This window comes from Ixodes scapularis, unplaced genomic scaffold (assembly GCF_016920785.2).
Source record: "Ixodes scapularis isolate PalLabHiFi unplaced genomic scaffold, ASM1692078v2 PGA_scaffold3__209_contigs__length_174095766, whole genome shotgun sequence".
NCBI classification, from domain to species: domain Eukaryota; kingdom Metazoa; phylum Arthropoda; class Arachnida; order Ixodida; family Ixodidae; genus Ixodes; species Ixodes scapularis.
The window spans coordinates 106,136,694-106,162,090 of record NW_024609868.1 but is presented as its reverse complement, the minus strand read 5'-3'; the positions used below and the strand labels follow the sequence as shown (position 1 = coordinate 106,162,090).

Genomic DNA, 25,397 nt, shown 5'->3' with positions numbered 1-25,397 from the left:
CCTAAGAGCCGCAAACAAACCCACGAAACTTCCAAGAGTCGCGGGGGGCAGGGGGGGAGGAGGGGGAGGGGGGGCGCACTATTGTGTCCAGAGGAATAAACAAAACTAGAACTACTTTTAATCTATCCGAGTCAAAAAAATTCCAACTGCACGTAAGGTAGCAGTAGCACAAGACTACCAAACCGCAACATTCCTTTCGATTTAAAACGCGTTCCATTTCTCTTTTTGGGGAAATGCTCGTGGTGACCGGGAGGGAGGCGGGGAAGTTCGTAAGGAAGAAGGGGGGGGAGGAGCGGGGGGAGGAGCGGGGGGAGGGAGCCGCGAGCCGCACTTTAACACGCGAAGAGCCGCAGCTTGGCCACCCCTGCTATTGCGGTTGGCAACCATCTACACCTTTTTTTTTGCATTTTTTGGCACTGAAGTGTTGTATAAAAGGAAGGATTATTAGGGAGTACACCTTCTGTGGCCTTGTGATCTAAAAGGTCAGGGATCGATCGAGATAATAAAAACTGCTACTGCGGCCAGCATTAATGAACTGGTATCGTAAGAAGCTTAAACTCCGTGAGAATCTAACACGAGCGGTGGTGATAAAATAGAAAAAGTTTTAGTACATGACGTTTGCTGAATCAAAAGATAAGTAAATATACCTATATAAGCCGACGTCCTCTTGAGCGTAATATTCATGGAGCCTAAATATAAGACTGGGAGTCTGTCGTATTTATTTCACTGGAAAATCTATACTTTTTTATTTTTTTGCTGACAAATTTTTTTGCTCAAATAATGTCTTCAGGACACCAAAATTTCATGTTTAGGTTCGACGAATATTAGGCTTAGGTGGACGTCGGCTGATAGACGAGTTTATTTTTTTTTTTGTATCTGTTGATTTAGGTAATTTCACGTACTCGGATTTACACGTTTTATCACAGCCACTAACGTCACCTTCTTACGCAGATTCAGCTTTGTGTGGTACGTAACTTATTTAAGCGGGCCACAAAACGGGTTTGATTTTCTCTATCGATCCTTCTGGAGGATAATACCCAGAAACATATTCCCTGTGGAAACGCGACCCTTGGCGATAAGGACTTTCTGTTACCGCGTTTTGTCAATGAGAGTACGCCGTTCCTCGGCGTGCCTTTTGCAGGTCATCCGATCCAACGACTTGCGGCTGTTCTGATCTGGGCTGGACACACAGCTTAGCCCGTCGGCGATGGCGAGCCTCAGTGCTTCGATCAACAGGTGGAAATATTCGCCAGAGGTTTGATCGTAGCCTGAAAAGTATGAAAAGGTCGAGTCTAAATAGGCATGTGTTCATCGGCGTTCATGAAACTTTTTTAACGCCTAGACGGATAAATACCTATAAATCACCTATATATATATGACCAAACGCGTTTTAAGGGTCTTTCGGGGAAGAAATGCAACCGTCGCACCCCTGGTGGTTCAGTTGAGACATACACATATTTATAAGATATTCAACTTAAAACTCTATTTAATAAAATAAAAATATAGTTTCAGTCAGAAACTTGATGGGCATCATAAAAATCTCGAAATAATCAAATTTTAGACAGATGCACAAACAGTTAAGATGTTCTAAACCATTACTCCCATGTTATTTATCTTTTAGAGCGACAACTGTTAGTAGGAACCTCCGAGGGAAATTGCTTGGTCGTACTTCGCTAAAACACCTGTGACGTTTTCGATAGACCTATTGCTAAGTAACTCAAGAACTGAAAAACAAAAATGCTGAGAATGGAGTTCTACCAGCCTCAAGCGCTGGCCTTCCCTGGATAAAAATTCCAAAGTATAAGTAACCAAAATAAAAGGTCAACAAACGTGCGCGCAAGGTGCCATTTGATTTAGGCTTTGCTTTAGATGAATGAGTGCTGCAGACGCCATCACGTGCAGCACGTAGACCTGCATTCCCAGCATTTTTCATGATGCTTGGGTAGTTCAACAATCTATATGACATCATTGCTCCGAGCAGCCGCTGCCGCTACCGCTGAGTTTATAAGAAAAGCTTGAAGCGGTGTGCTGCCGCGTTTTACAAGAAGCGCGATGCGAGCACTCGGCAAGACTAAGACGAACGCGTCTGCCGGTTCGCGGCAGCTCTTGTCTATCATCTGCGTGTTTGCCGCTTGGGTCGGGTCGCAAATCTACTAAAGATGGCGTCATGCGCAAGTCTTGTCTGCTAACTGATATTGGCTGAGAATTCTTGCCGTACACGTAGTACGGACGAGGCACCGGTGTGGAATACAGAAGAAGCGAAAAATGACGTAAAACGCCTCGGGATCGAGCTCAGCTGAGGTGTTGCAGAAAGGACTGCGCCGCCACATTAATAGTAATAGCGAGTTGCGCAAGCGCCGAGCTGCTGTCGCTGGGACACACGTTACGGGACATTGTAGATGCACTTGGAGTTTTCTAAGTTTGCTTGTTAGCTTGGTTGTCAGCGGACTGGTGGTTATCGATTATTTAGTGCTGCGCATACATCTTTAGGCTACACATATCTTTTTTTTTTTACATTTGAAAAGTTTTCAGTTTTTAGATGCAGTTTGTAAAGCTAAACCAGGTCAATTTCCACGTTATCAATGTTTGTATTTCATTACGCATGCGTGAGTAAATGTTCTCGGCATACCGCGTTTCTGTAGACATTTTTTGTTATACACTCGATTATACATGATTATACGTGCGGTAGATTATTCACTTAGGATTTCTCAGTTTAGGGCCATGCAATTCTGATTACTCTGGAGTAGCCGAAGCTGATGAGACTTTTTTTTTACTTTATCTTTTTAATGGAGTATGTAAACTTTTGCATTCAGTCGAAGATGAACACGAAAAGTAATAACTTGCTTTTTAAATTGTAGCCTTCGAGGATGTTGAGTGCTTCCAGAAGTATAGCCCCCTGGCTGGGAGGTCCCATTGTGTGGACTCTGACTCCGTGGTAGGTTGTGGAAATCGTAGGAACGACAGGGTTCTCCGAAGATTGAAAATGGTTCTTCAGGTCTTCAAGACTAAGTACTCCCCCCACGGCAGAGACGGCATCGACCACGGCCTGAGCAACGGGACCCTCGTAAAAGGCGGCTGGACCTTCCTGTGCCAACACCTGGAGGGTACACAAGACTTATATCAATTCACGCACGACTTTTGGGTTCAATTTTTAATTTTGACGCAACAAATATATATTCTGCAAGCATTCCTGAAACGGAAAGGAGCGCGAATGACAAGTTTGACAGATTTTTCTTTTCCAAGTTATAGACCATTAAAGTATCCAAGACGAAACTGATGTCTCTCCCACCTGTCAGGGATAGCAATGTTTAACCACTAGCTATTTTCTCTGTTCTCAGAATAGAGCTCTAAGCCTTTTCGTTGACAATCCAGGAATAAATTTATTCTCCTTTAAGATATATAGAAAAAGGTATATTTCGCAATAATTAAAAAAAGAGCGAAATGACTTCCTTTGGTGATTTTTGGCAAAGTTTAGCAAAATCTTACGTTTGACATCTTTATCATATTTCAATAATATTTACGTCACAAAAAGCTTGAATCTAGTTCTATCTAATGAATAAAAATCAGATATTATATATTTCAAATAAAATTCGTTACCCTCATTTCAAAAAAACGAATGTTTAGAAAATCTAGGAAATTCGAAATCAATTTTCTCAAAAGCATCGTTTTTTTTCTTCCTTTTTTGTTACTGGCCAGGCGTAATAGTCCCTCATTAAAATATAAATATAATATATAGTATTTTAATATGACCGCCTTTAAAGGAGAAATCTTGTCAGATGTCCGCTGTAAAACGGCAACTTTGTTGTGGAATAACATGCCTTTTACTCTGTATTACGCACCATTTTACTTTTGATTTAAGCTTACATACTAATGAATGGATTAATATTAGGTAATTAACTATACCACGCAATAATGCTGTTGAGAGTAGCACCTATGGGAGGAGACATGCAGTCCCAACTTGCAACAGACAATCATCTGGATTTCATTGCAGCCATAAAAACAAATTATTATATTTCTGTTAGTGTATTCTGATAAGTAACAGTCATACCTTGGCACCAACACAACACAAAGCAAATAAAATATAATATTTCTGAAGAAAATCTGTATCAAATTTTCTGGATTGTTTCAAAATGCCTTCATTCAATTTATTTTAAAAAAATTGAATTTATATTCAATAAATATAACTAAGTTTGAATTCTCCGACGATGTCAATGTCATTATAATTTCTTAAGCAGGTCACACTGAAAGCCTTGACAAGCTTTACAAAAAACCGTGAAAGATATATATATATATATATATATATATTTGTTTTAATAATATAGACTTTTTTTATATAGGATCTGTCAATGGCTAGTTTCCCAGTTTCGAGTCCGTGGACAAATAAATCTCGACAAAAACCTCTGGACAGCTACCGCCATCTAAAAACGACGGCGGCAACCAGACAACCGGCTTGCCGGTTGTCTGGTGGTGGCACATAGATGACGGCACATAGCACAGCTCCGCTGCTCTTCCTTCTTCACCAGAGTGGAAAGGCTGAAAGTTTTTCTTTTTAATTTTATACAATTCATTAACCATAATAATTTTATTTTGAGCGCACCATAGAGTAGACCTAGATTAGCTTTTGTAGAGATAACAATAAACTCAGTGTGTGTTCAAACATAGAATTTCCGGCAGGTGCCAAAAAACATGTTTCCATACAGTTTTTTTTTTAAGTTTCTACTTTATGTATGACTTATTTAAGAAATTTCAATGACAAGGGCATCACTAGAAAGCTCTAACTTAACTCTTTTTCTTGAAAACAAATTCAATATACTATATCTAAGATAAATTAGGTTACTTGTATTTAAATGAACAAATGTTTCGAAAATCCAGCAAATGTTGGACCAAGTATCAGAAAAACGACGCTTTTAATTTTTTTTTTTTAGCACTAGTAATGTACACATGTCTTTCATAAAAAAATATGAACAAAAATAAAATATTTTATTCGTATGACCGCAATTAAAGCTTGCACACTGTGAGTTTTTTGTTGTGACTGCGTCCTAGGATAACTTCTATGTTGGCCAACATTGTGACGTGGTGTGAAGGTTATACCCTAATACTATGACTTTCTTCAACTTGTCAGCTTAAAAATAAGGGAAGCTGTGAGTAATGCGGAGAAAACGTTATTTTACTCCTCAACAACGCTTCCTCAAATCTGACAAAATTAAAGATTTAATCCCGGTCAGAAAAAAACAAATTCTATACATATCACATTAAAACTTGGGTTTGGGCCAGTTGGTTCATTACTGAATGAAAGGCTAAAAAGCGCGAACAAACGGGGACAATAAAGAAACAGGATGACAGGAAAAGTGCCTGTTCTGTAGTCCGTGTTTCTTTATTGTCCCCGTCTGTTCGCGCCTTTTCACCTTTTATTCTATATATAATATTTCTTTTCAATAAACCACTATTATATTTTGCAAGCAATAAAGAAGTCTAAATAAAAATGTGGTCTTGTAAAAAAAAATCCTGACTTGCTACATTTTTGAAAACATCTTTCATTCATATATATCTTAAAGATATTATTTAAGCATATAATATTGATATTTTATCTCTTAAAAACAGCTCATTTTGAGATTTCTGGTGACCTCAATGTCAATAAAATGTCTAAAATAGGTCATTTGTAAGAACTTGCAAAACAATGCCGAAAATCGCCGAAGAATCACAGCTCGACATTTTTCTAAACGTTTTCCAAAATAATATAATCGTAGAATTCAATCGGCATAATAAAAACTATTTCTGGAGTGTCACAAAAGAGTCCTCGTGCAGTGGTTTAAAATGTGACAAAATGTGCCAAATCCAGGGAAAAAAAATCCAGCAAGCCAATTGCCGTTTGCGCTGTCCTTCATTTCAAGAATGTTCTCAAACCATAGATTTTTTAGAGGTAAAAGTTCAAAAATTCGACAACAAAACCGTTTTTCTTTTGAGAAAGAAATCAATGTTTTTTCCAAACTGCTATAGAAGTATATTTTGGCTAGAAAAGTGTCTTTATTCAAAAAGTCTACACTACCCTGTCGCGCACGTCAAAAAAAGAAAAAACAGTACAAGTCGAAAAGGGCGGGTTGGGGGGGGGGGGGGGGAGGCTTCGTGTGAGGTATCACGGGAAGCCATGCACTTTCTCGACTTTACCACAGTGAACAGCAAGGAAAAGACGGGAAGAGCCGAGGAGGGATTTGCCACATCTCCGGCATTCGCTCTACAAGAGTGAAAAGGGTTTTGGGCCTCGTGGGTGGAGTCTGTCTTTTTTTTTTCTTTTTTTTCAGCCTACAAAATAGTATAGATACACTAATTGGGAAGCCTTTGTGTCGGTCCGTACACTGTACTTCTCAATGTGAGTAAATTGGTCAGGGCACTGAGCTTCGGTTTAATCTACAATTTGTAAAAGTGGCTTTCTTGCATTTTCTACAACTTTCCACAAGTCGCCCTTTTATTAGTACAAAGCTGCTTCAAAAATAGGAAGATACAATATTTAGAACCGAACAGTTACTATTAGACATACTAGAAAGAAGAGAAAAACGAAAAACTTGCAGCCGAGACGCTTGTTTCTTACCCACCGAAAAAAGTGGCGTGTGCAAAGGAGGAGATTTGTCGTCTACGTCATCAATTTCATTCTCACCTTTTCCCACCTCGTTTCATGCGAGTAGAGATTACACACTTTGTCGCACCTCCCAGCTCTCACGCTTAAAGGAACGCAGTGCGGTCGACTAGCTCGCCGTTCAAACGGCTAGCGCAAGCCGGGGAAAAGACAAATAAACCTGGTTTGCTCAGTTAATCTCAGAGCAAAGTGTTGCTTTATTAGTACCGAATCTGTATAGTTCGTGGTTCCACGCATAGGTTCCACGGCAAAGTAGATTGCATTTCTTAAAGGCAAGCTGAAGCACTTTTAGAAAAATCTAAGTTAGGAGAGGACTTCAATAGCTTTTTGTACCGTGAATTCAGTTGTCACACTTAACTTGGGCAGAAGTAAACCTAAAACATTTATTGTGGAAAAATGCGTGCGGCGATTGCCGCAGGGCGTGCTGCGAGCCTCTCTGCCGCCTGTGATCTGTTCAAAGCCCCGTGACATCATCGTTGGCATCCCCGAGCGAGCATAGTGGCGAGCAGGAGCATAGCCTCCTCTCTACTGACAAAGCCTGGCATATCACCACGAGACGCGGCCGCCAAAATTGAAGAGGTAGAGCGGCAGACAGCAAATGAGAGGAGAACCACGTGACGTGCGCCCCGCTGCGGCGAGACGCCGAAACACTCTTCTCCCGAGCGATGGAATGTCCGCTGGTGCTCCTCGCGTTCCTCGCGCCACCTCTTCTTTTCTCGTCGGGTTTGAAAACCATTTTTCGGGTCCTCGCCGCTGCTAAACCTGTGCGCTGACGACCAGTTCCCCCGAGAAATGCTCTGTGCTACCAGATCCTCGCGCTCCAAATCCAAATCGTAGGCGTGACAGCTGTCTGGTGCGAGAGTGCCTCGTTGTCGGGAGAATCTGAGTGAGTCGGCAAAGCTCACGCTTGTCTTCTCATTAGTCTCGTTTAGATGAAAGCGACTTCAGCGCATCGACTCCACTCGTTCGTCGAAGGAAGCCGACGCGGCAACGTTTATATGAATGTGCACCAAGCCCTACACAAAGGTGACGCCACGCCGTATCAAAGCTCGAAGTTATGCAGTTCCGGCACCACCCGCACCACGTTTTCCGGTGCATCGCACGTGGAGACCTTTCGACGCGTTCATTGAACATAAAGATCGTGCCCACTGGCTTCACTGCTGTGGAAGAAGGTACGAGACGGAAGAAACAACAAAACCCAAGCGTTTAGGGCTCCAGGCCGGGCCGCCGGGTCGCTCTGGACCAGAGGCGACGTGTGTGCGCACGCTTGGAGGACGCCTCCGCGCTTCACCGCTCCAGACCTCGCCGATCGCAACCGGACCAACCGGAGCCCGAGTCCAAAAGGCTCCTGCGCAGCCAAGGATGGCACCGAGGTAGAAGCTGCTCATTGTGCGCTACCATGCAGTGCTCTACAATGCTCGGAGCCCTCGGTGTCGTTCGTGCTTGTGCCGAAGCCTTTGGGAACCCTTCGGACTCGCAAGTCGTACTTCGGAAGGCTTGGACGGGGACCACCTTCGCCGAGCAGCTCCGCTATATTCCGCTTACTTATGATGGCAATAAAAGCTCGCGTTTGTTCTCGGGAGAGAATTGCGGGCGACCATACGGGACCGCTCTCCGCGCCGCCGACGAGGTTGTCCGCCGCCATGTTCTCGGCTGTTCACCCGCTCCCGCAGCGAGCGCCTTCCCCTAATCCTCTCCATTCCAAAATGCGATGCGACCTCCGTTTACATGAGCTGAATGAATGCGCACTCGCCATCTCGATCCACCTCTGTCTAGTGACTTGAATGCGATGCGCTTTCTTTGCGCATTATGCCGTTTACATGACCGCATTGAATCCTACAACAGAATTCGATGCGACTAAGTCGCATTCATGTAAACGCGGCTATTTACAACACCCGGCATCTGAGACATTCGGCCCAGAATGTTTGAGACTTATTCATGTAGGTCATTCTGGCCCCCTTATTTTTTACACTCGGAGTAAGAGTCAACACGAATCTTCTAGATGTAAGGAGAACAGCTCCTTCTCGGTCATGAACGCGCCAGTATAACTTACCTGATGTCATTATTCATATCCAGCTCCTTCCCTATTGAGGGTCTTACTTAAAGCTAAAGAATCAGTAGGATTTGTTATCGGTGTGAATATTAGAAGCCGGTACAAAACACACACCCATATTGCGAGCCGGAAAAGCGAAGTTTGCGGTTCAAAAACGCATACGTTAGAGTTAACATAATTGATCCTTCCCCCATTACGACGCACGTCAACTGCAAAATAAAAAAGAAGGCCCGACAAAGTTTTGATGTCATGTTCTAAACAGATGCTTCTTTTCCCTATATATTTTTGGCAGGTCTCCACGTGTTTGATGATTTTCGGCAGATTGTATCGTATCGCACGCAAATACAATTCGTTCTGATAAACCTGGTGAGTTTCCTTAGGTCTTCCATGTACCAAATAATTTCCAAATGGGAATCGTACCTTTTTGCAAACAATTCAAACTGTCTCAGAAGGCATTCTTCAGTTATTCCGTGTGCGTTCGTCATTTGCTTGTCTGCAGCAGGAACTCCCTAGTTCATGGCGAGTTGCTGAGAACTTTCCAAGAACCCTCCAGTTCCTCATAGACATTTCGAGGACCGAAAGTTGCCGTCGCAAATATTTTAGAAAGAGCCGCTTCTTGGCAAACTTCTGTCGTAGTAAGTGTAAAATCTGGGCTTCATATATCTATTATTTGTAGACGTCTAAATTCTACGTCCGAGTTTTGACCGATTACTCTTTCGAAATGAAATTCACTCCCACGTTTTCGTGCATTACAACGCCCCTAGCAATGGTTTGTTTTGAGTGGCGACGTCACACTTGCGGGATCAACACCATTTGCACGCCAGCATAGCCTCTAAATCTGCTATATTTTCGCGCTCTAAATTGTAATTACGTATTTATGAGAAGCTCTGCTCGCAGCGAATTTTTTAATTGGCAAGTCTGCGAAGACGGCAGCCCAATATTTCCATCAGTGTCGAAGCAGCAACAGCATGTCTTCGTTACGAGGCCCCGTGGCCGCCAGTCATTTACTTACAAACCCTCATTTGGGTCACGTTCCCTTAAAGGGGACTTTAAGCGTCAATATGAACGTTTTCAACTAAACATCTTTTCTGAAAGATCGCAAGAAACTGCTGCTTCAAGTAAATTTACCCAAAAGTTATAAAAATATTTTTATCATAGAAATACGATAAAATTAAACACAAACTCACCTACAAATTGTGGGCCGTACGGCCCATCTCAGCGCGAATGAACCCGCGCTCGGTGCCCGGCGCGCAAAGAGGGCGCTAGTCACGCTCGGTCTGGGCTCTAAAGCCCCTTCATGTTTCAAAAGCAGCGCCAGGTGCGTCGATGCACGAGGCACGTGCAACGTGGAGCCCTTGGGAAGATCATGGCGGCACAGCGGAGCACTGAGAGCACTGAGCTAGATTTCAGACACCATGAATTTCCCAGAACTGGCACGCGGCACGTGCCTCGAGCATTTGTACAACAATGAATGGCGCCACTTTTCCCAGGATAGAAGGATAGAGGGGCTTTATTGGGCTCGGGCGGCCGGCCGTCGTTGGCTGGCTGCCGAAGTAAAAAGGTGTGTTTTGGCATAGCCTCCTCTATACGGAGAAAGCCTGGCGCGTCGCGTGAAAAGACGGCCGCCGTAAATGGGAAAGGAGGGGTGGAGAAACGGGAGCGGAGAGAACCTTTGCTGCTAGCGCCACAAAAGAGCGAGCGGCCAAACGCAGAAACAATCTTTTCTTCTTCTCTCTCTTTTCTTGTCGCTATCGTGGAGAGGAGAAACTCAACGTCCCCCCTTTCCCGTTTCTCCCTGCGCCCTTTCGAATCGCCGCGCCCGTTTCTCCCGGAGTACGAAAACGACGGTGACGAAAACACAAAAAACAAGCGTGGTTCGGGGAGCGGCCGCTCATGACCCAAGCGCTCGCTGTCTAGGTCTGCCTTTTCTGCTCTGCGCTACCATATTGGTCACCGTTCGGCGCGCTCCTCCTCTCCTTTTTCCTGCGGCCGCGCGCCCTATTGCTCCGTCGTCGATGTGCCAGGCTTTCTCCGTATAGAGGAGGCTATGGTTTTGGTGTCTACTTCTATAATATTCGCCCAGCAGAAGTTCAATATGTATCTTGACGGCGCGCGCTTTCTTATTTAGTCGGATAATGCCGCCTTGTCCTGGGGTGCTATGTTGCGCTTTTTGGACTCCCAGGAGACTAGGGAGAAGGAAGTGACGTTAACGACACAGCAAACGCAGATTGGGTGTTGATTTCGTTTTCTTCTGTCAACATTCAATCTGCGTTTGCTGTGTCGTTGACATCACTTGCTTCTCCCTAGTCTTCTGGGAGTCCAAAAAGCGCAACATAGCACCCCTGGCTTCAGCGGCTGGAGAGTCCGGCAGGATGATTGGCACTCTGGGCACTCGCGCTACAAAAATATGATTGTGTCATTGTGCACAAGCTAGGCACAGGAAATAAGGTCGCACATGCCTTGTCGCGCGCTCCGCTCGGCGAAGAGCAAGAGCACAAGGATGCCAGTATCGTTGCTACACTCGAAAGAAAAAAAAAAGGTGTAGTGGGGTGCATCAGGCGCACATGCACCAGATTTTTGAAAGATGCACCCTCCGTCGCCCAGGCAGTGTAAATGTACACCGATAATGAGTATTCTCCTCTCCCTTAAAAACCTCTAGGTGTATCAGTGCATTGCCACACTAGTCCCGCGCCCCGATCAGCTTGTGCTTGGATCACGGTGGTTCAGATTCACCCGTGGTGTCACTTTTGGGTTGGGCAGTTTCTTAGGAAGTATGGAGCTGCTCTGTTCACTCGGTATTGACAGTAGAGTAGATGCTGTGCTTGCTTTAGGTCAACCAGGTCTCCGGGTAGGATCACGTGACTAGCCTCCAAGCTAGAGATAAGGCAGAGCACGGGACCTGCCTGAAGGCCAAGGCCACAATTATCATTCACTACACTATTAACTTTGGGTCCAACTTTCAAGAGGATATAAGGGACACATCCTCTTGTTGTGTTCATTGTTGGGATAACCCTGAAGATAAGCCTTTGCGAGGGCACCCTGTTTTGGCCTTGAAGGAGCTGCTATTTTCCTTCTCCTCTCTTTTTATTTCTCTCCCTAAACTGAAAGCATGGAAGAAGGTGCGCAGTCGCCGGACCAATGAACCGGAGCCTTTTTTATCCCTTAACTTCGTTGTCTGGGCGCGGGTAGGGTATAGGTTGCCTTCATATTGTGCGCTGCGCACATGAAGGCTCCCTGGTAGGGTGCCTTCATGTCCCGCTTCGCTAAGGGTGGTACCAACCGCCCGTTCCCCTCTCCCATATCCTCTCCCGATGCCGTTTTGTAGCCGCTACATTTCCACTGAAACGTGCGAGCAACATTGACATTGTACGGTTTGAGGCACAGACAACACTGGGTAGCCGCTTTCGCCACGGGCTGTAAGCTTTCTTGATAGATGGCGCAACCTACTACCCAATACGGAGAATAGACCCACTACTATTTGTTTACCCATCCTGGACCAGCGGATGTGAAAAGGGCTGTCGTGGCGACCGTGGCTGATGTGTGTCGCGTTGTTTACATCGTTTACTCGATCATTTCGCCCTTCAATACGGCAAGGCTGGCAAGGCAAGGGTGGCTTGCTTCCGTTACTTCCAACGGAACACAGGCACGTACTAGTAACTGGTCTGAAGTTCTGCCTCTTGCACAATAGTCAGCTGCGAGCTCGCTTCGCTCGCCCGGTGTCGTTCGACGTGTGTTCCTCAGTGTGGGTGCTTCGTCTTTTCTCGTGCATGCCACACCGTGTGCTTCCGCGTGTATCGATTACGTGCGCAATTTGCGACCAGAAACGCTCGTAGGCTTTAGACTCATCTGACTGGCGACTCGTAATAGTTCGACGAGAATCGGTTCGTCGGATGTCGTTCGATGTGCTTTCCTCAATGTGGGTGCTTCGCCTTCTCTTGTGCGTACCCCAACGCGTGCATCAGCGTGCTTTGATAGACCTCTCGCAAAATTACCCAAGCACCAAGGAGCATACAGGAACGTAGTTACACGCGCTGCGCGTTCCGCACGTTGACCGCAGCAACTTTTTTAACGCAGAAATTTAAAGTGGCACCTCTCACCTGCGTCCGCGAACGCCTTTATATTGTGATGTATTTCGAATCATGAGTACAGGTAAGTCGAGCTCGCGCAGCGCGTATAACTACGTTCCCTACATGCTCTTTCAGCGCGAGTTCTTCGTGTAGTTCCGTTCGTGCGCAAACCTGCGTGTCAGTGTTTATCCAGTGTGCCACTGTGGTGTCTTTTCTTTTTTTTTAACTGCATGGGCTGAGTGTTTATTATGTATTTGATAGGTTTTCCAAGATCTGCCTGGGCGCGTATTCCGTGCGTGTCTCAGTACGTGTTCTGGCGGAATGCTGTGCTCTATATTGAATCATTAGCACACAGCTATATCCAAGGGCTTCGATGCGCCACACACAAAAACAGAAGAAGAAACCATGCTAAGATAGAGAAGAAGAAAACAACGACAGATTGCTACATTTGGGCCCACATACAGTCACCCGTGACCACGGTGTAAGATAATACTCTTCAGGTGAGGACAGCGCGCTCCTCGCGCAGTGCAGATAAAGTTTGCTTTTCACTGTCTGTCTTTCTCTCTCTCACTATGGTTTCAAGCGGCGCCGGTAGATGACTCGTCAACCCGTGGGCACGGCAAAGACGGCTCGTACCGCATCATGCTCCACACCCGCAGAGCTCCAGCGAGGTTGTCGCTCGTGCAGAAAGACCACGGTGTACCATGGTGTCACGGCAACGAGATATTTTTTTTTTCGCTCTCACACAGTTTCGCCGTTTGGCCGCCGGTGACACGGTGAGCCGCGGACACGGTGGCCGCGGAATAATGCAGCCTTTCGGATGCCGCCGAACGAACACTATCTGATTCCTCGCGCCGTGCGTTCAGCCCCGCCGTGTCCTCACCTAAAGAGCGTATCTTACACCGTGCCCGTGATCAACTAGTCCAGCCGGCTTCAAAACGTCTGGCACATTGAAAAAATTGGTAATAGTCTACAAAGTACCCTTTCTTATTATTTACCTAACCAGGCGGAGTTCCGCTGAAATGTTTTTTTGTATTCCTACTTGTCAAGATTTTTTGTTACATTGAGTTACTTCAATTTCTTTTATGGTTTCCGAGGTTCCTGCTGCTTCTCACCTTTCATTCCTGTTAAAAAAACGTGCCCGCAAAAGTTTTATGTCTGGTGAAAGTGCTGCGTGTCATCAACATAGCCAGACATTCTGTGTTTGTGTGGTTGTTCTGCAGTGCCCGTATCGACATATATCTCGGATTACATATTTCAAGCCCAGTATTTGTATCGTAAGTGCGCCGCTTCCTACTCTTTTGCAACAATTGACCGCTCCGTTTCCGGATTACCTCTAAAATTAGAGGCAGTGTCTATTTCCTCGCAGCCGGGAGAATAATTTCCCCGAAATTCTGTCGGCAGTCGCCTGCCATTAGCTGTCTACAATCATGTGACAACTGCAGGTAGAATACTGACTTTCTTATTCTCCCGGCGTTTTGTGAAAACGCGTTTGATGGGCACATTTTCGTTGATACAGGTTTTGTGCACACGTTTCGTCGCCACTTACGTTTCATGCTCACTCGTAACGCGAAATGCACGCTGTAGGGACATTTCGTCGCGCGTATATCTCTGAGGCGCGTGCTCACCGACCCAGCCCACCCGTTCACGTCGCTTCGTGGGGACAGTCTGCGGCGGCTCATTGCAAACAGTTACTCCACCTGTGCCTCCCCTACATGTTACTTCGCGCATAAAATCTGGAAGGGCTCATTACAAAAAAAGAAGAGAAGTTAATATAGTAAAGCTGATCTGAGGTGTCTATGAAACATCGCGTGTCGATGAAACTTCGTTCGATGAAGTGATTTTATCGCCAATAAGTGTCGACTGCCGGCAGAATTTCGGGGAAATAATTCTGCCGGCTGCTGCAAATATAAACACTAAGTATCACCCCAGTTCTTGTTTGCTCAGTAATCTTCTAAGTTGTGTATCAGCTTTGTTGTACATCTTCACATATCACGAATTGCTTGCAAGTTTGTTCTTGTTTAGGGCATAGGCTGTCTAATAAACTTCTAGGAGATTTGAAAACAATCCCTTGTGTCTGTTTACCTGCCTTTTGCAACCACCAGGGCGCATACATTTTTTACGGGTTTCCTTGAGGTGGGTGCACAAAGAGTTGCAATGGTACATCATCGAATGAGGTGTATATATGTTCCTCATGAGCGGGGTGGGTGTAAAAAAACGGTGTAATAGTAAACCCCGATGGAGGGTGTTCCCTATGAGCGTGGTAAGTGTAAACAACGGTGTAATAGTAAGTCCTGTTGGTGGGTGTATCTTTACTCCTAAAAAAATTGCGTGGGTGTAGAGAAGGGAATACTTGTACACCTTAAATTGGGGTGTACCTGCACAACGAAACGACAGTGAGGGTGTAAGAAAGGAGTAGTGACACACCCCTATATTGGGTGTATCTGTGCAACCACGAATGCTGAAGGTGTATAAAAGGTGGCACATATGCCCCCTTAGCAAGGGCGTATGTATGCACCTCGTCTTGGAGGATGTACTTGTACACCTTTATGGGTGTAGTATATGTGGCAGCACGTACACCCCTTGTGGCGCTACCACTACACCCTTTTTTTAGAGTGTGCTAGGGGCACTAGTTGCTGCGATAGATGCCAACTCGCGCTAAGGAACTCTGATCATGCGAGACGACCTTCGAGCAGCGCAGCAGAACGGTAGACTTTGACACAGGGTCTTTGAGTAGTTGTCTTCACGTGACCGACGTGGCAACAGAAACGCTGTCATGGGTTTCGGCCGAATATGGCTTGCTTCTACGGTATATACTTCAGATAGACGATGAAGAGGGTGGCTCCACGGATACTCTATTTCCAGCCGTCATAGCTGGCCGACTGCGCTCGTGTTTCATTGGATACTGCAATGACTTTGATGTTGAGGGTCAGAGTAGTGGCTGTAAGATTTCTGAAAAGTTAAGCCGTACTGCTACTTGGCCAGGCATTCGTCAGGACGTGGTGAGGTGCACTCGCTCATGCCCGGTTTGCCGGAAAGCCAAACCACGTGGAGGTCAACCACCTGGTCTCATGCAGCCAGTCGTGACTCGATCCTCATGGGAATTCGTTGCTGTCGACATCTTGGGCCCTTTCGCACGCAGTCCTCGTGTCAATCAGTGCTTGCTGGTTGTCACGGATTACTTTAGCAAGTGAGTGGAGCGATTTTCATTGCGATTGCTGACGTCGAAGAAAATCTGGTCTTGTCTAAAGGAGGCGTTCACTCGCTTCGGATTTCCGGCGAAATTGACTAGCGACAACGCTACCTATTTTGCCTGCAAAGTGTTCCGAGACTCATGCGCAGCATTAGGGATACAACACAGTCTGACGTCTCTCTGTCACCCACATGGAAATATCAGAAGAAGCAAATAAATGCTGCTATGAGGAATATATATCACAGAGAAAATATCACAGCGCGGGTGAACCGAAACTTAAAATTGATGTTAATAGCTCACACGGAACGTCACCATGACTAGAACACAAAGCTCCCGGAGCTTGCGTTCGTAACGCGCACAAATGTTGACCGGTCTACTGGATATACGCCCGCTTGACTTAATTTCGGAAAATAGCTGACTTCCCCGCTGGAAAACACTTGTACGGTCAACAAACCTGACGCTGCTCGCTTATATGGTCAGTTGGCAGGAAGCCTAGGGCGCAGACTCACGGACATTATTTCTGTTGCCTGGGAGAGCTTGTATACGTCGCACGGCTGCATCAGGCTGAGCAGTATAATCTCGGCCGCCGGGACGTGTAACTTGAAGTTGGACGTCTTGTACTCCGACAACCTCACTCACTTAATGACGCCTCCAGACTTTTCGCAGTTTCCGTGGCGAACAGGAGGGACGGTCCGTATCGAATACGAGTGTAGGCCTCTCGCCTTACGTACACGCTCGTCCACTGTTAGTCTGAAGAACTCGCTGTATTTGTTCATGTCACCAACCTCGAACAATATTATGAATTGGATCACGAACGTCTCTCGCAGGTGGAGACTGATGTAGGTCCGGGTGATACTTAAAACAACGTTAATTTCGTGAGGACCCTTTCTGATGTTGGTGAGGGAAGACGAAAACGTAAAAAAAGACGCGCACTGCAGTAGGTTTTGGCGAGAACTAATACTTTCCCGCACCCTACTAAATTTGTGCGTGGTTCTGTGCGGGGGACACCCTGATAGTGCTCTCGCAAATTTAACTTGTCTATTGCCGCGCCCAACGTTACCGACACCTTCTCGTAGAAGAAGCTTTTCCAGAAGACAACTGCTAATTTATTTTTCGTTCTTCCCGCGGCTTTTCAGCGAATCCCGCTACCGCACCAACCGTCGCCGGAGGTTCTCCTGCCCTCCTCGATGAGCCACCTAATTTCGGGGACTACGGTAACGCAGTGGACAACCGAATACCCTCTACCGGCCCGAGCTACGCCTTTGAACGCAACGACTCACGACGGGCACTGAGGCAGCCAGTTTAGCAGCCTCGGTTGCGACTACAACGACGGCTACGGAGCGCCCTCAACGGACCCCATGCAGGACCGCTACGGAAGTCTGCCGAAGCGTGTCTATTTCTGCTTCGGCCCCGGGGTTCCGCCTCGTCTACGTTGGCGGTCGGTCTGCACCAGGTGTCCGTGCTTATGGTGTGCGGCCTCAATTCACTCTGGGAAGCTGAACGTTTAAAAGCTCTGCGATTTGCTCTGTCTGTACGGCAGCGTCGTCATGATCAATTTCTTGGAGAACAAGAACGGCTTCGCAATGGTACAGATGGAGGACCACCTGGCTAAAGAGAGAGCAGTGGGTCACCAAAACAACGCACAGGTCTCCGACTTCAAGATTTAGCTTGTGTACTAAAACCAGCCTAATATAGTAATATTTCGTCCGTCTATTCATTGTCTAAAAACCAACACTTGAGTGGCACCCCTCCACCATTCTGCAGTAATTTCGCACCACCTATCATTACGCTTGACGACGCTTTAGTCGCCATTATAAGGCTTCCTCCCAAAAGCCTTGTGGGCACGACGACGGTATCCCCGCGTTCATTCTAAAACGCTGTGCAGATATTTTTTCTCGTTTGCTCGTTCACACATTTACATTATCTTTTAAATATTCTGTGTTTTCGAGCGCTTGGAAGAGAGGCGTTTTGATTCCGTTACTGAAATAAGAAAACCCTACCTCTGTGGCTAACTACAGACCAATCTCTTTATTACCGGTGTTTTCTAAAGGTTTTGAAAATGTTTTTCACATGCATCTGTCTAGCATTTTCAAAGGAGTTATTCATTGTTGAGAATCAACCTGGCTTTATGAGCGGTCTTTCCGTTGCAAAGAACCTTGTCACTTGCCTGGGGGACGTGGCACCAAGCATTTCCAGTCGAGAACAGACTAATACAGTCTATTTCAATTACGGCAAGGCCTTTGATCATGTAAGTCACCAAATCTTAATTCGTATATTACTTTTTCATGGTTTGAGTGTCTGTTACTGTTCGTGGTTTTCTGGCTATCTTCGAGATCGACTAAACTGCGTTTCCCCTGGGGGAGCCAAGTTGCATTTCTTTTCGGTTCTCTCCGGAGTGCCGCAGGGTTAAAATTTATGTCCTTTGCTTTTAACGAGTTCGTTAATGACATTTATGAAGTGATACAGCACTCCACCCTCTCCCAGTTCGCTGTCGATATGAAGATATATTGCAAAATTCAATGTCTTCATGAGTGCGCCTTGCTGCAAATCGACATCGATGCTATATGTACATGGAGTGTAGATAACCTGATTGACTTAAATCTTAGTAAAACGCAGGTCTATTCGTTCACACACAAAACCTTTCCTGTTCTTTTTTATTATTTTCGAGACAACGCTCTCATTAAACGTGTGTCGGTTGCGCAGGATTTTGGCGTTATGCTAGATGAAAAGGTGAACTTCAAAAGTCATGTTGGAATGATTCTGTCAGCCTCTTTCAAAGTGTTGGGCATTGTTACTCGCCTTAGTTCTGTGTTTAACGATCCTTCATGTTTTTTTTTTATTGTACAGGAGCCTTATTTTGCACAAATTAGACTGCTTCAGTTGTCTGGAACAGCCTTAGTGTCACTGCTGCGGCGACGTTAGAGCGTGTCCAAAACGATTTGCACCTACGTTTCGCGGATGACAAGACCTGTCCGAGCCCTACTCATATGTGAATGTGATCAACCGCTTAGGATTGGTGGAGTTAAAACCAAGACGCGGAAGATATGATCTGATATTTTGTTCAAGTGTTTCCATGGGTGTTATGACTGTCCTTTTATTGTGTCTTGCATCAATCTAAATGTGCATGTTAGACACTTTCGCAACAACCGCACGTGTGCTGTCAATCCCATCTAGTGTTTCTCTCCTCTAGTTCGCATACAGAACTATTTTAATCAGCTTGATTCGCGCCTTGACTTTTTTATTGATGACATCACATCATTCAAGAAAAGCGTTGACAATCTAATATAGTGCGTTGTCGTCGGGTCGTTTTCTGGATTTAATTGTTTTGTCACTTTCACTTTTGTAATCTGACTTGGTAGGCATTGAAAATAAATAAAGAGATAAATAAATGGAGAGAACGCTAGCGTCAGCGTTCGCGCAGTACTGCTGGACCCACTTCTGTCTCAGTGAGTTTTCGGTCTGCAACCGATGTCACTTTGCTGCATTTCTTCCTGGTATCATTGCACCCCACAGCACATCAGCAATTCTCCCCACCCTTCATCGCATGCCGCAAATAGTCTAAACCTGATAGATTCTGAAAAATAACAGACACTCACTATCACTACAACGCCGTGCATGAGGGAGTGGCGTCTGCTCTCGGATACACCATTTAACGCCCCAAGCGCACCCTGCTCGATTTTGCCAGTAGAGCGGCAGCTAGCGATTCGGAAGTGTACTCATGAACTTCAAAATTGGTTCTTTTTGAGAGAACCAATTTTGAAGTTACCTTGAAGATGTATGTTGTAGACATACTCGAGAGGGAATATTTATCGCATTGTAGACATTTTATAGGAATCCATGACCATCAGTATTTCGCCGTAGCACTTGAGTAAATTTGCGGTATCAACAAGTAAGAGTATTTAGTAACATTTTAATAATGGGGAACATGTCTCTGTCAGCCACCCATGTTGGTCTTGCCTGACTAAATCTTTCCGGACTGAATTATTTTACAAAACTAGTTATCACATATTTAATTTGAACTTCTAAGCATTGGTAGAATCACCTGTTTATGTAGACTTTCACAATTTCCCTTTATCAGCGCCACAAGAGTTCGTGCGTACGTACCTTGAGCACGTTAGCCAAGCGGTGGTTTCTTAGCACGTCCCCGCAACAAGGGGCCTTTCCAAATCGGAGAAAGGTATGGCCTCCGTGCATCGCTCTGAGCTTGGACTCGCGACGCTGCCACACGGAGGCAGTGATGGGACTCACAGGAAAGCCGTCTTCAGCGTAGCGGATGGCAGGCCCCAAAATGTCCGCCATGGTCAGCTGCAAGCAGATTTGGATAAGAAATACTCTAGAAAACCACGCCTTCTCTCTGCATCACATATTCTAGAACTGTAAAGGCTAAACTCTAGACAGAGAAATGAAGGTAGCGACCGAAGCCATCTAGGATGTGGACAGATCGAGGACTCTAGACGACTGGGTCTGACTGAAGAGCTTTCCAGAACAGGAAAGCCATCGTCGATTCAATGTTGGATTACTTAGGAAGGTCTGGGACATATCACTTGGTCTAGTTTTGTTATCATCATCTATCCAACCCCTATAGTCCTTCAACTCTGCATCTATTGTCTCAGCGTAACTCGGCCAAGGCAGGCGATCTCTTGATAAGGGCAAATACATGTTTTTACTCACTCACTCACTCACTCTTTCTGAACTTTGTCAAGGTATAGATCCAATGCGGACGCAATTAGTATTTCCTATCTGGCATTGCTTCAGCAATTTTGGCGCGCTGTTCAGGTGTCCTGTGATTGATTAATTGACTGATTCATTGGGGCTTTATGATACAAGGGCAGTTAAGGATGGATGCGCCAAGAGGTTAAACTTTTGTATAAGCAAGGGCTTGGAATAGGAAAGAGCTATAGTAGCTGAAGATGTCATACAACTATGTGTATGAGATTGTATAAGTGTACACAAAATGGAGACGACTTCAGATTATTAAGTAAAATCATAGTCGGTGTATAAGGCCAATGCCATTAAGAAAATTAAACACACAAGTGTACGGAATCAGTGGCTGATCGCCAAGCAAAATGAATATAGGCAGTGAGTGGAACATGTCCTTTATATATTTGCGAAAACAATTAGAACGTTCTTGGCTATACTTGGGGCACTCAGGTTGGATGTGCGATATTGTTAGAAAAAGGTTGCAGTGCTCCAACTCTGGTGCATCCTACCAAGCAGAAGATACCCGTGAGTGAGACGCGTATGACCGATTCGTAGCCCGCCCAGGACCACCTCATAAAAGCGTTCCCGTTGCCGGGCACTCTCCCATTCACTTATAAAATGATTTAACGCATGCAGTTCATTATGTGTTTTTTTTTTCCACTCAAGTTGCCACATTCTTCGCGTGAAACACCTCAAAAGGGCGTGGTAGGTTTTGTATTGTATTTTAAGCATATCTACTTGACTTTCATTTGCAGAGTTTGCAGCACAATCGGCCTTTTCATTACCCGGGATGCCGACGAGGCTTGGGACTTAGCAGGAAATGATATCATTCTGCTTGTAAATATAACTTAATTGTGTGATTCTAGAACACGTGTATGTGCAGTGCGCTTCAGGGATGTAAGTGCTCTTAATTAGCTCAAGGAATCCGAGTAAAAAACTGAGTGGTGACGTCATTTGAAATAGACGCTAACGGTGTGCTCAAGCGCTGCGCTGTTATCGCGCGAATTTCTTTTCGATCTCTAGCGTTCTCTAGAATGAAGACGCAGCTGTTATCGACTTGCCACAGTGGAGAATAAAAGTCAGGTTGATTTAAATAGTGATTTCATTTGCGATTTATATTATGATTGAATTCAGGCTGATTTTATTATGATAACATTATTCAAACCTTTTCCTCATAGATAATCCCCCAGAATATTATTTTTATTTACCGTCTGTTTATGACATGATGATTTATATGTGTATTTATTTTTAAGATCAGACTTTTGTCGAGCAAGAAAAATTTATATCAGACTGAACACAAGCAGAGTGCAGTGTTTTTCTGAGAAAATCAGAATGTTGTGGTTTCTTTCTACCTTTTACTTCATTTGTCTGTTCCGCATCGTTCTCTTGCAAGGAAATAAAAAGACGAAGACATCGAAAAAAAAAATAATGTTTTATTGCAAGTATCTAGACCACGGGTGGCCAGGCTGACCCGGCCTAAGAGCCGCAAGCAAAAGCATGAAACTTCCGAGAGCCGCAGAGGGGGGGGTCAAACGTTTTTTAGTGCAATATATAAAACTCGAACTAATATTCCATTTAGCGTCCTGTGGGCGGCACTATTTTATTCGACAACAGCACCCTCTCCGTACATCCGGGAAATTCAGCGGGTTTGGCGGAGTAAAATAACAAAGAGGGCACGCGCCAGACTCCGCTAGCAGACGACAAACCGGGAGGTTGCCATTCTCTATCTTTGGGCTGTACCGGCGGGCTGTACGCAACATCGACCTCTCGCTCGTGGCTGCCGTTGTGAAGTGGTTCGAATTCTTAGAATAGTTATGGCTGCTCCAAAATCAACCTATACAGCCGGCAGTACTACCCTCAACTACAGCACGTTTTTATTTATTATTTCAAACTTCCACTCATGGTCGCTAAGGGCCTACACCAGTACGAACTTTGTATCGTAAAAAAGGTAGAGTAACCGGATTTACTTTTTGCCGGAGATACCGGCCAATCTGACACAGTTTTCCCTATTTTTTATTTGCACGCAGGTAACAGCGCAATTGGACCCTGTTCGTCTTTTTATCTAGCATAGTATTACACGGTAACTGGCATACCAAAATCTGCTCATCTGCCCTTGAAATTTCCAAAATGACGTGATTTTAAACCGAGTTTGCACGCCAGCCTGATGCTAGGTACAGCCTACTCGGCGGAGCAGACGACATGCGGGGTGAGAGGAAGAGGGCATTTTTTCTCCCCATTACCCTCTCTGCTATGACCCTAATGGAACGGTCTATACGACTCAAAAGCAGTCCAACTGGTCGTAAGGTAGCAGCCGCACAAGACTACCAAACCGCTACCACTCTTTCGATTTAAAACGCGTTCCATGTCTCTTTTTGGGGAAGTGCTTTTGTGAATGGGTGGGAGGCGATGGCGGGGGGGCGGGGGGGGGGGGGGGAGGAAGGGAGCCGCGAGCCGCGCTTTAACAAGCCGCGAGCCGCATGCGGCTCGCGAGCCGCAGCTTGGCCACCCCTGATCTAGACATATAGATGTCGGTAGCCAGTTTAACGTTTTTATCACAACCAATACCTTTTCGTTCGAACGAAATGGTGAGAGTGCGTAAATTATCGTGTTGGCACGAAAGAATTATCAGTGCATGTCGCTCCCTAATACGCTTTACTCAGAAGTTAAGAAGAAATTTGTTGATGCTTTCCTTCGAGTTTACCTTGTTGTTACGTGTTGCAGCTGGTAAAAATGTCTTCTCGGTGTTATATATTGTGTTTATATTTGTGATAATCACTCCCTCTTAGACTCCAACATGAGTCTACATTATTTATAAATTAAAAAAATAAATAAATAAAGGGTGCATTAACAGCGGAGAAGTATACCATCCTCATGTACAACCGATAGTGTACGTTATTTTTTTTTTTTTAAATGGTAAGCCTTCACGTAGAATGTAGTTTCCCATTGGCCTCAGGCGCGGCTGTAGAACAATGTTGATACGCTCAATTTCGAAACATTTTATTCTCTTTATTTGTGTCCCATCCAAAAGAAAAACTTTTTTGTTGTTTAACGCCCCTGCTTGAGAGTGAACGATTTGCTCCTATGCCCTCCTTACTGTGCATTTTTACGCATTTTAAAGAAAATTGTATTCACCTTTTCACTTTATTGGGGTCAAAGATTAGTTCTTCAAGATTGGGTGCTATATGTTTCTATTTAACAAAAGTAAGTATTAGTTTTTTTATTTTTTTTTATTATAGCTATTTAGGACAGATGAAACCCCAGGCAGATCAATGGATCTTTTCGAGCAACGTGGGGGTTGCCTACGAACTACAAGTTAAGGGAAGCCCAACACGCATCCGGCCATCAGAGCAGATTAGGTTGAAGCAATTGTATTAGTTTCTATTGCTTTTTATGCTCCATTCTAAAGACATTCAATAAAAAAAAAATTAAGAAATCTAGAAAATCTGCGCAAATATATGTTATCTTAGCGTCGTATACGCGAGACTGTACCCTTTGAGCATGGCGATAGCGGAAAGCGAGGTTAGAGGAAAGGGTCCACGCATGTGTAGAAGCTCATTAATAAAGTGTACTTTGTTGAAAGGAGAATTGCGGTAACGAAAACCACTGCACTAAACCTCTCTTGGTCGAAATTAGGTGAGATAGAGCACATATACATTTTGCTTTGTTTTGTTTTGTTTGTTTTTGCTTGAGCCTTCCAGGACGTCAGAAATACAGAAACGCTATGGCCCGCTCCCCGTGCCCTTTTGCTGATGTACCTTTTTACTTCCGAAGAACTCCACCGTGTCGAACCACCCTTTGACCGCACCGGGAATTGTGGCCGTGAGACCACTTTTCTCTTCGGGGAGGTTTTTCTCGTCGTATCCCCTCGACCGGAGCAGTTCCAAGGTCAGCCCCGCTGGACTCCTTCCGCTGGCAAGCAAGTTTGAACAAATGTCATTTTAAATAGACTAGATGTTCATAACAAAACAAATTCGGATACTACTATCAACAAATTTAAGGTTATATTCTGTGCTACCGTACATCAATCTCACCAGAGACATGCTCTCAAGAGAGGTCATCATTCGTTCCTGTTAGATTCGGACTAATCAGGGTCATTATATAATTGAACATCCTTCTTCTGTTTCAGAAAAGTGCATTTATATATTTTAAATTGTTACCAGTAGCATCTTTATTTAAACTAGCAGGCGAAGCTATTGCTTTGGTGTCATAAGTCATTAATTATTCAACTTCAACTGAATGGGCGAGCAGGAGTTTGCCTTCAAGTACACTAGAAAATTCTGTTTCACAGGTAGATCTTTATGATGATGAGATAAATGTACGAGCTCAGCGCGAGTCTGAAACTTCGTCGATCCTGCATTTGCTTGAGCGCATGCTCAGCGAAAGCACTGTTCTTGAAGGGCGTAAAGGAATGAACGGGAAGGTAAAAAAGATGGCGAATCGAATAAACTCCCCTTAACCATTAATTACATATTTTATCATGCCATCCTTCTTGGTACAAGTAAGAATGAAACCGATGTTTGTGACGTTTAAGTCGGGGTTACACGAGCGAGAAATCTGCAAAAATATGTCCGTGACATCAGCAGCAGGGTCTTTTCTTTTCCCCCTATACGCCAGCCTTCTCCAAAAGGAAGTTCAAGGATAAGGAATACCAGTGTTAGAAGTATAATTTAATGGTTTAAACTCTTGAGACTATAGCAAAATACTGTAATGTTTTGCTGTCTTCACACCTTGTCTTTTAATATCAAAATATAT

General features: G+C 44.8%; 1 protein-coding gene across 2 annotated transcripts in view; it reads right to left on the bottom strand.

Moving 5' to 3' along the window:
* Nucleotides 1–20,459, bottom strand: part of LOC8043166 (glutathione hydrolase-like YwrD proenzyme) — a 57,727-nt gene extending 37,268 nt beyond the window's left edge. The window contains exons 1-4 of one of the 2 annotated variants that reach the window (XM_040211629.2): nucleotides 20,361–20,459; nucleotides 20,049–20,249; nucleotides 2,845–3,097; nucleotides 1,094–1,268 (exon numbers count right to left, since the gene is read on the bottom strand). In XM_040211629.2, coding sequence (XP_040067563.2) covers nucleotides 1,094–1,268; nucleotides 2,845–3,097; nucleotides 20,049–20,249; nucleotides 20,361–20,369 — 638 coding nt within the window. In that variant the 5' untranslated portion in view covers nucleotides 20,370–20,459. The remainder of the gene's footprint in view (nucleotides 1–1,093; nucleotides 1,269–2,844; nucleotides 3,098–20,048; nucleotides 20,250–20,360) is intronic. The other variant, XM_040211631.2, reaches the window with a different exon arrangement.
* Between the last annotated feature and the right edge of the window lie 4,938 nt (nucleotides 20,460–25,397).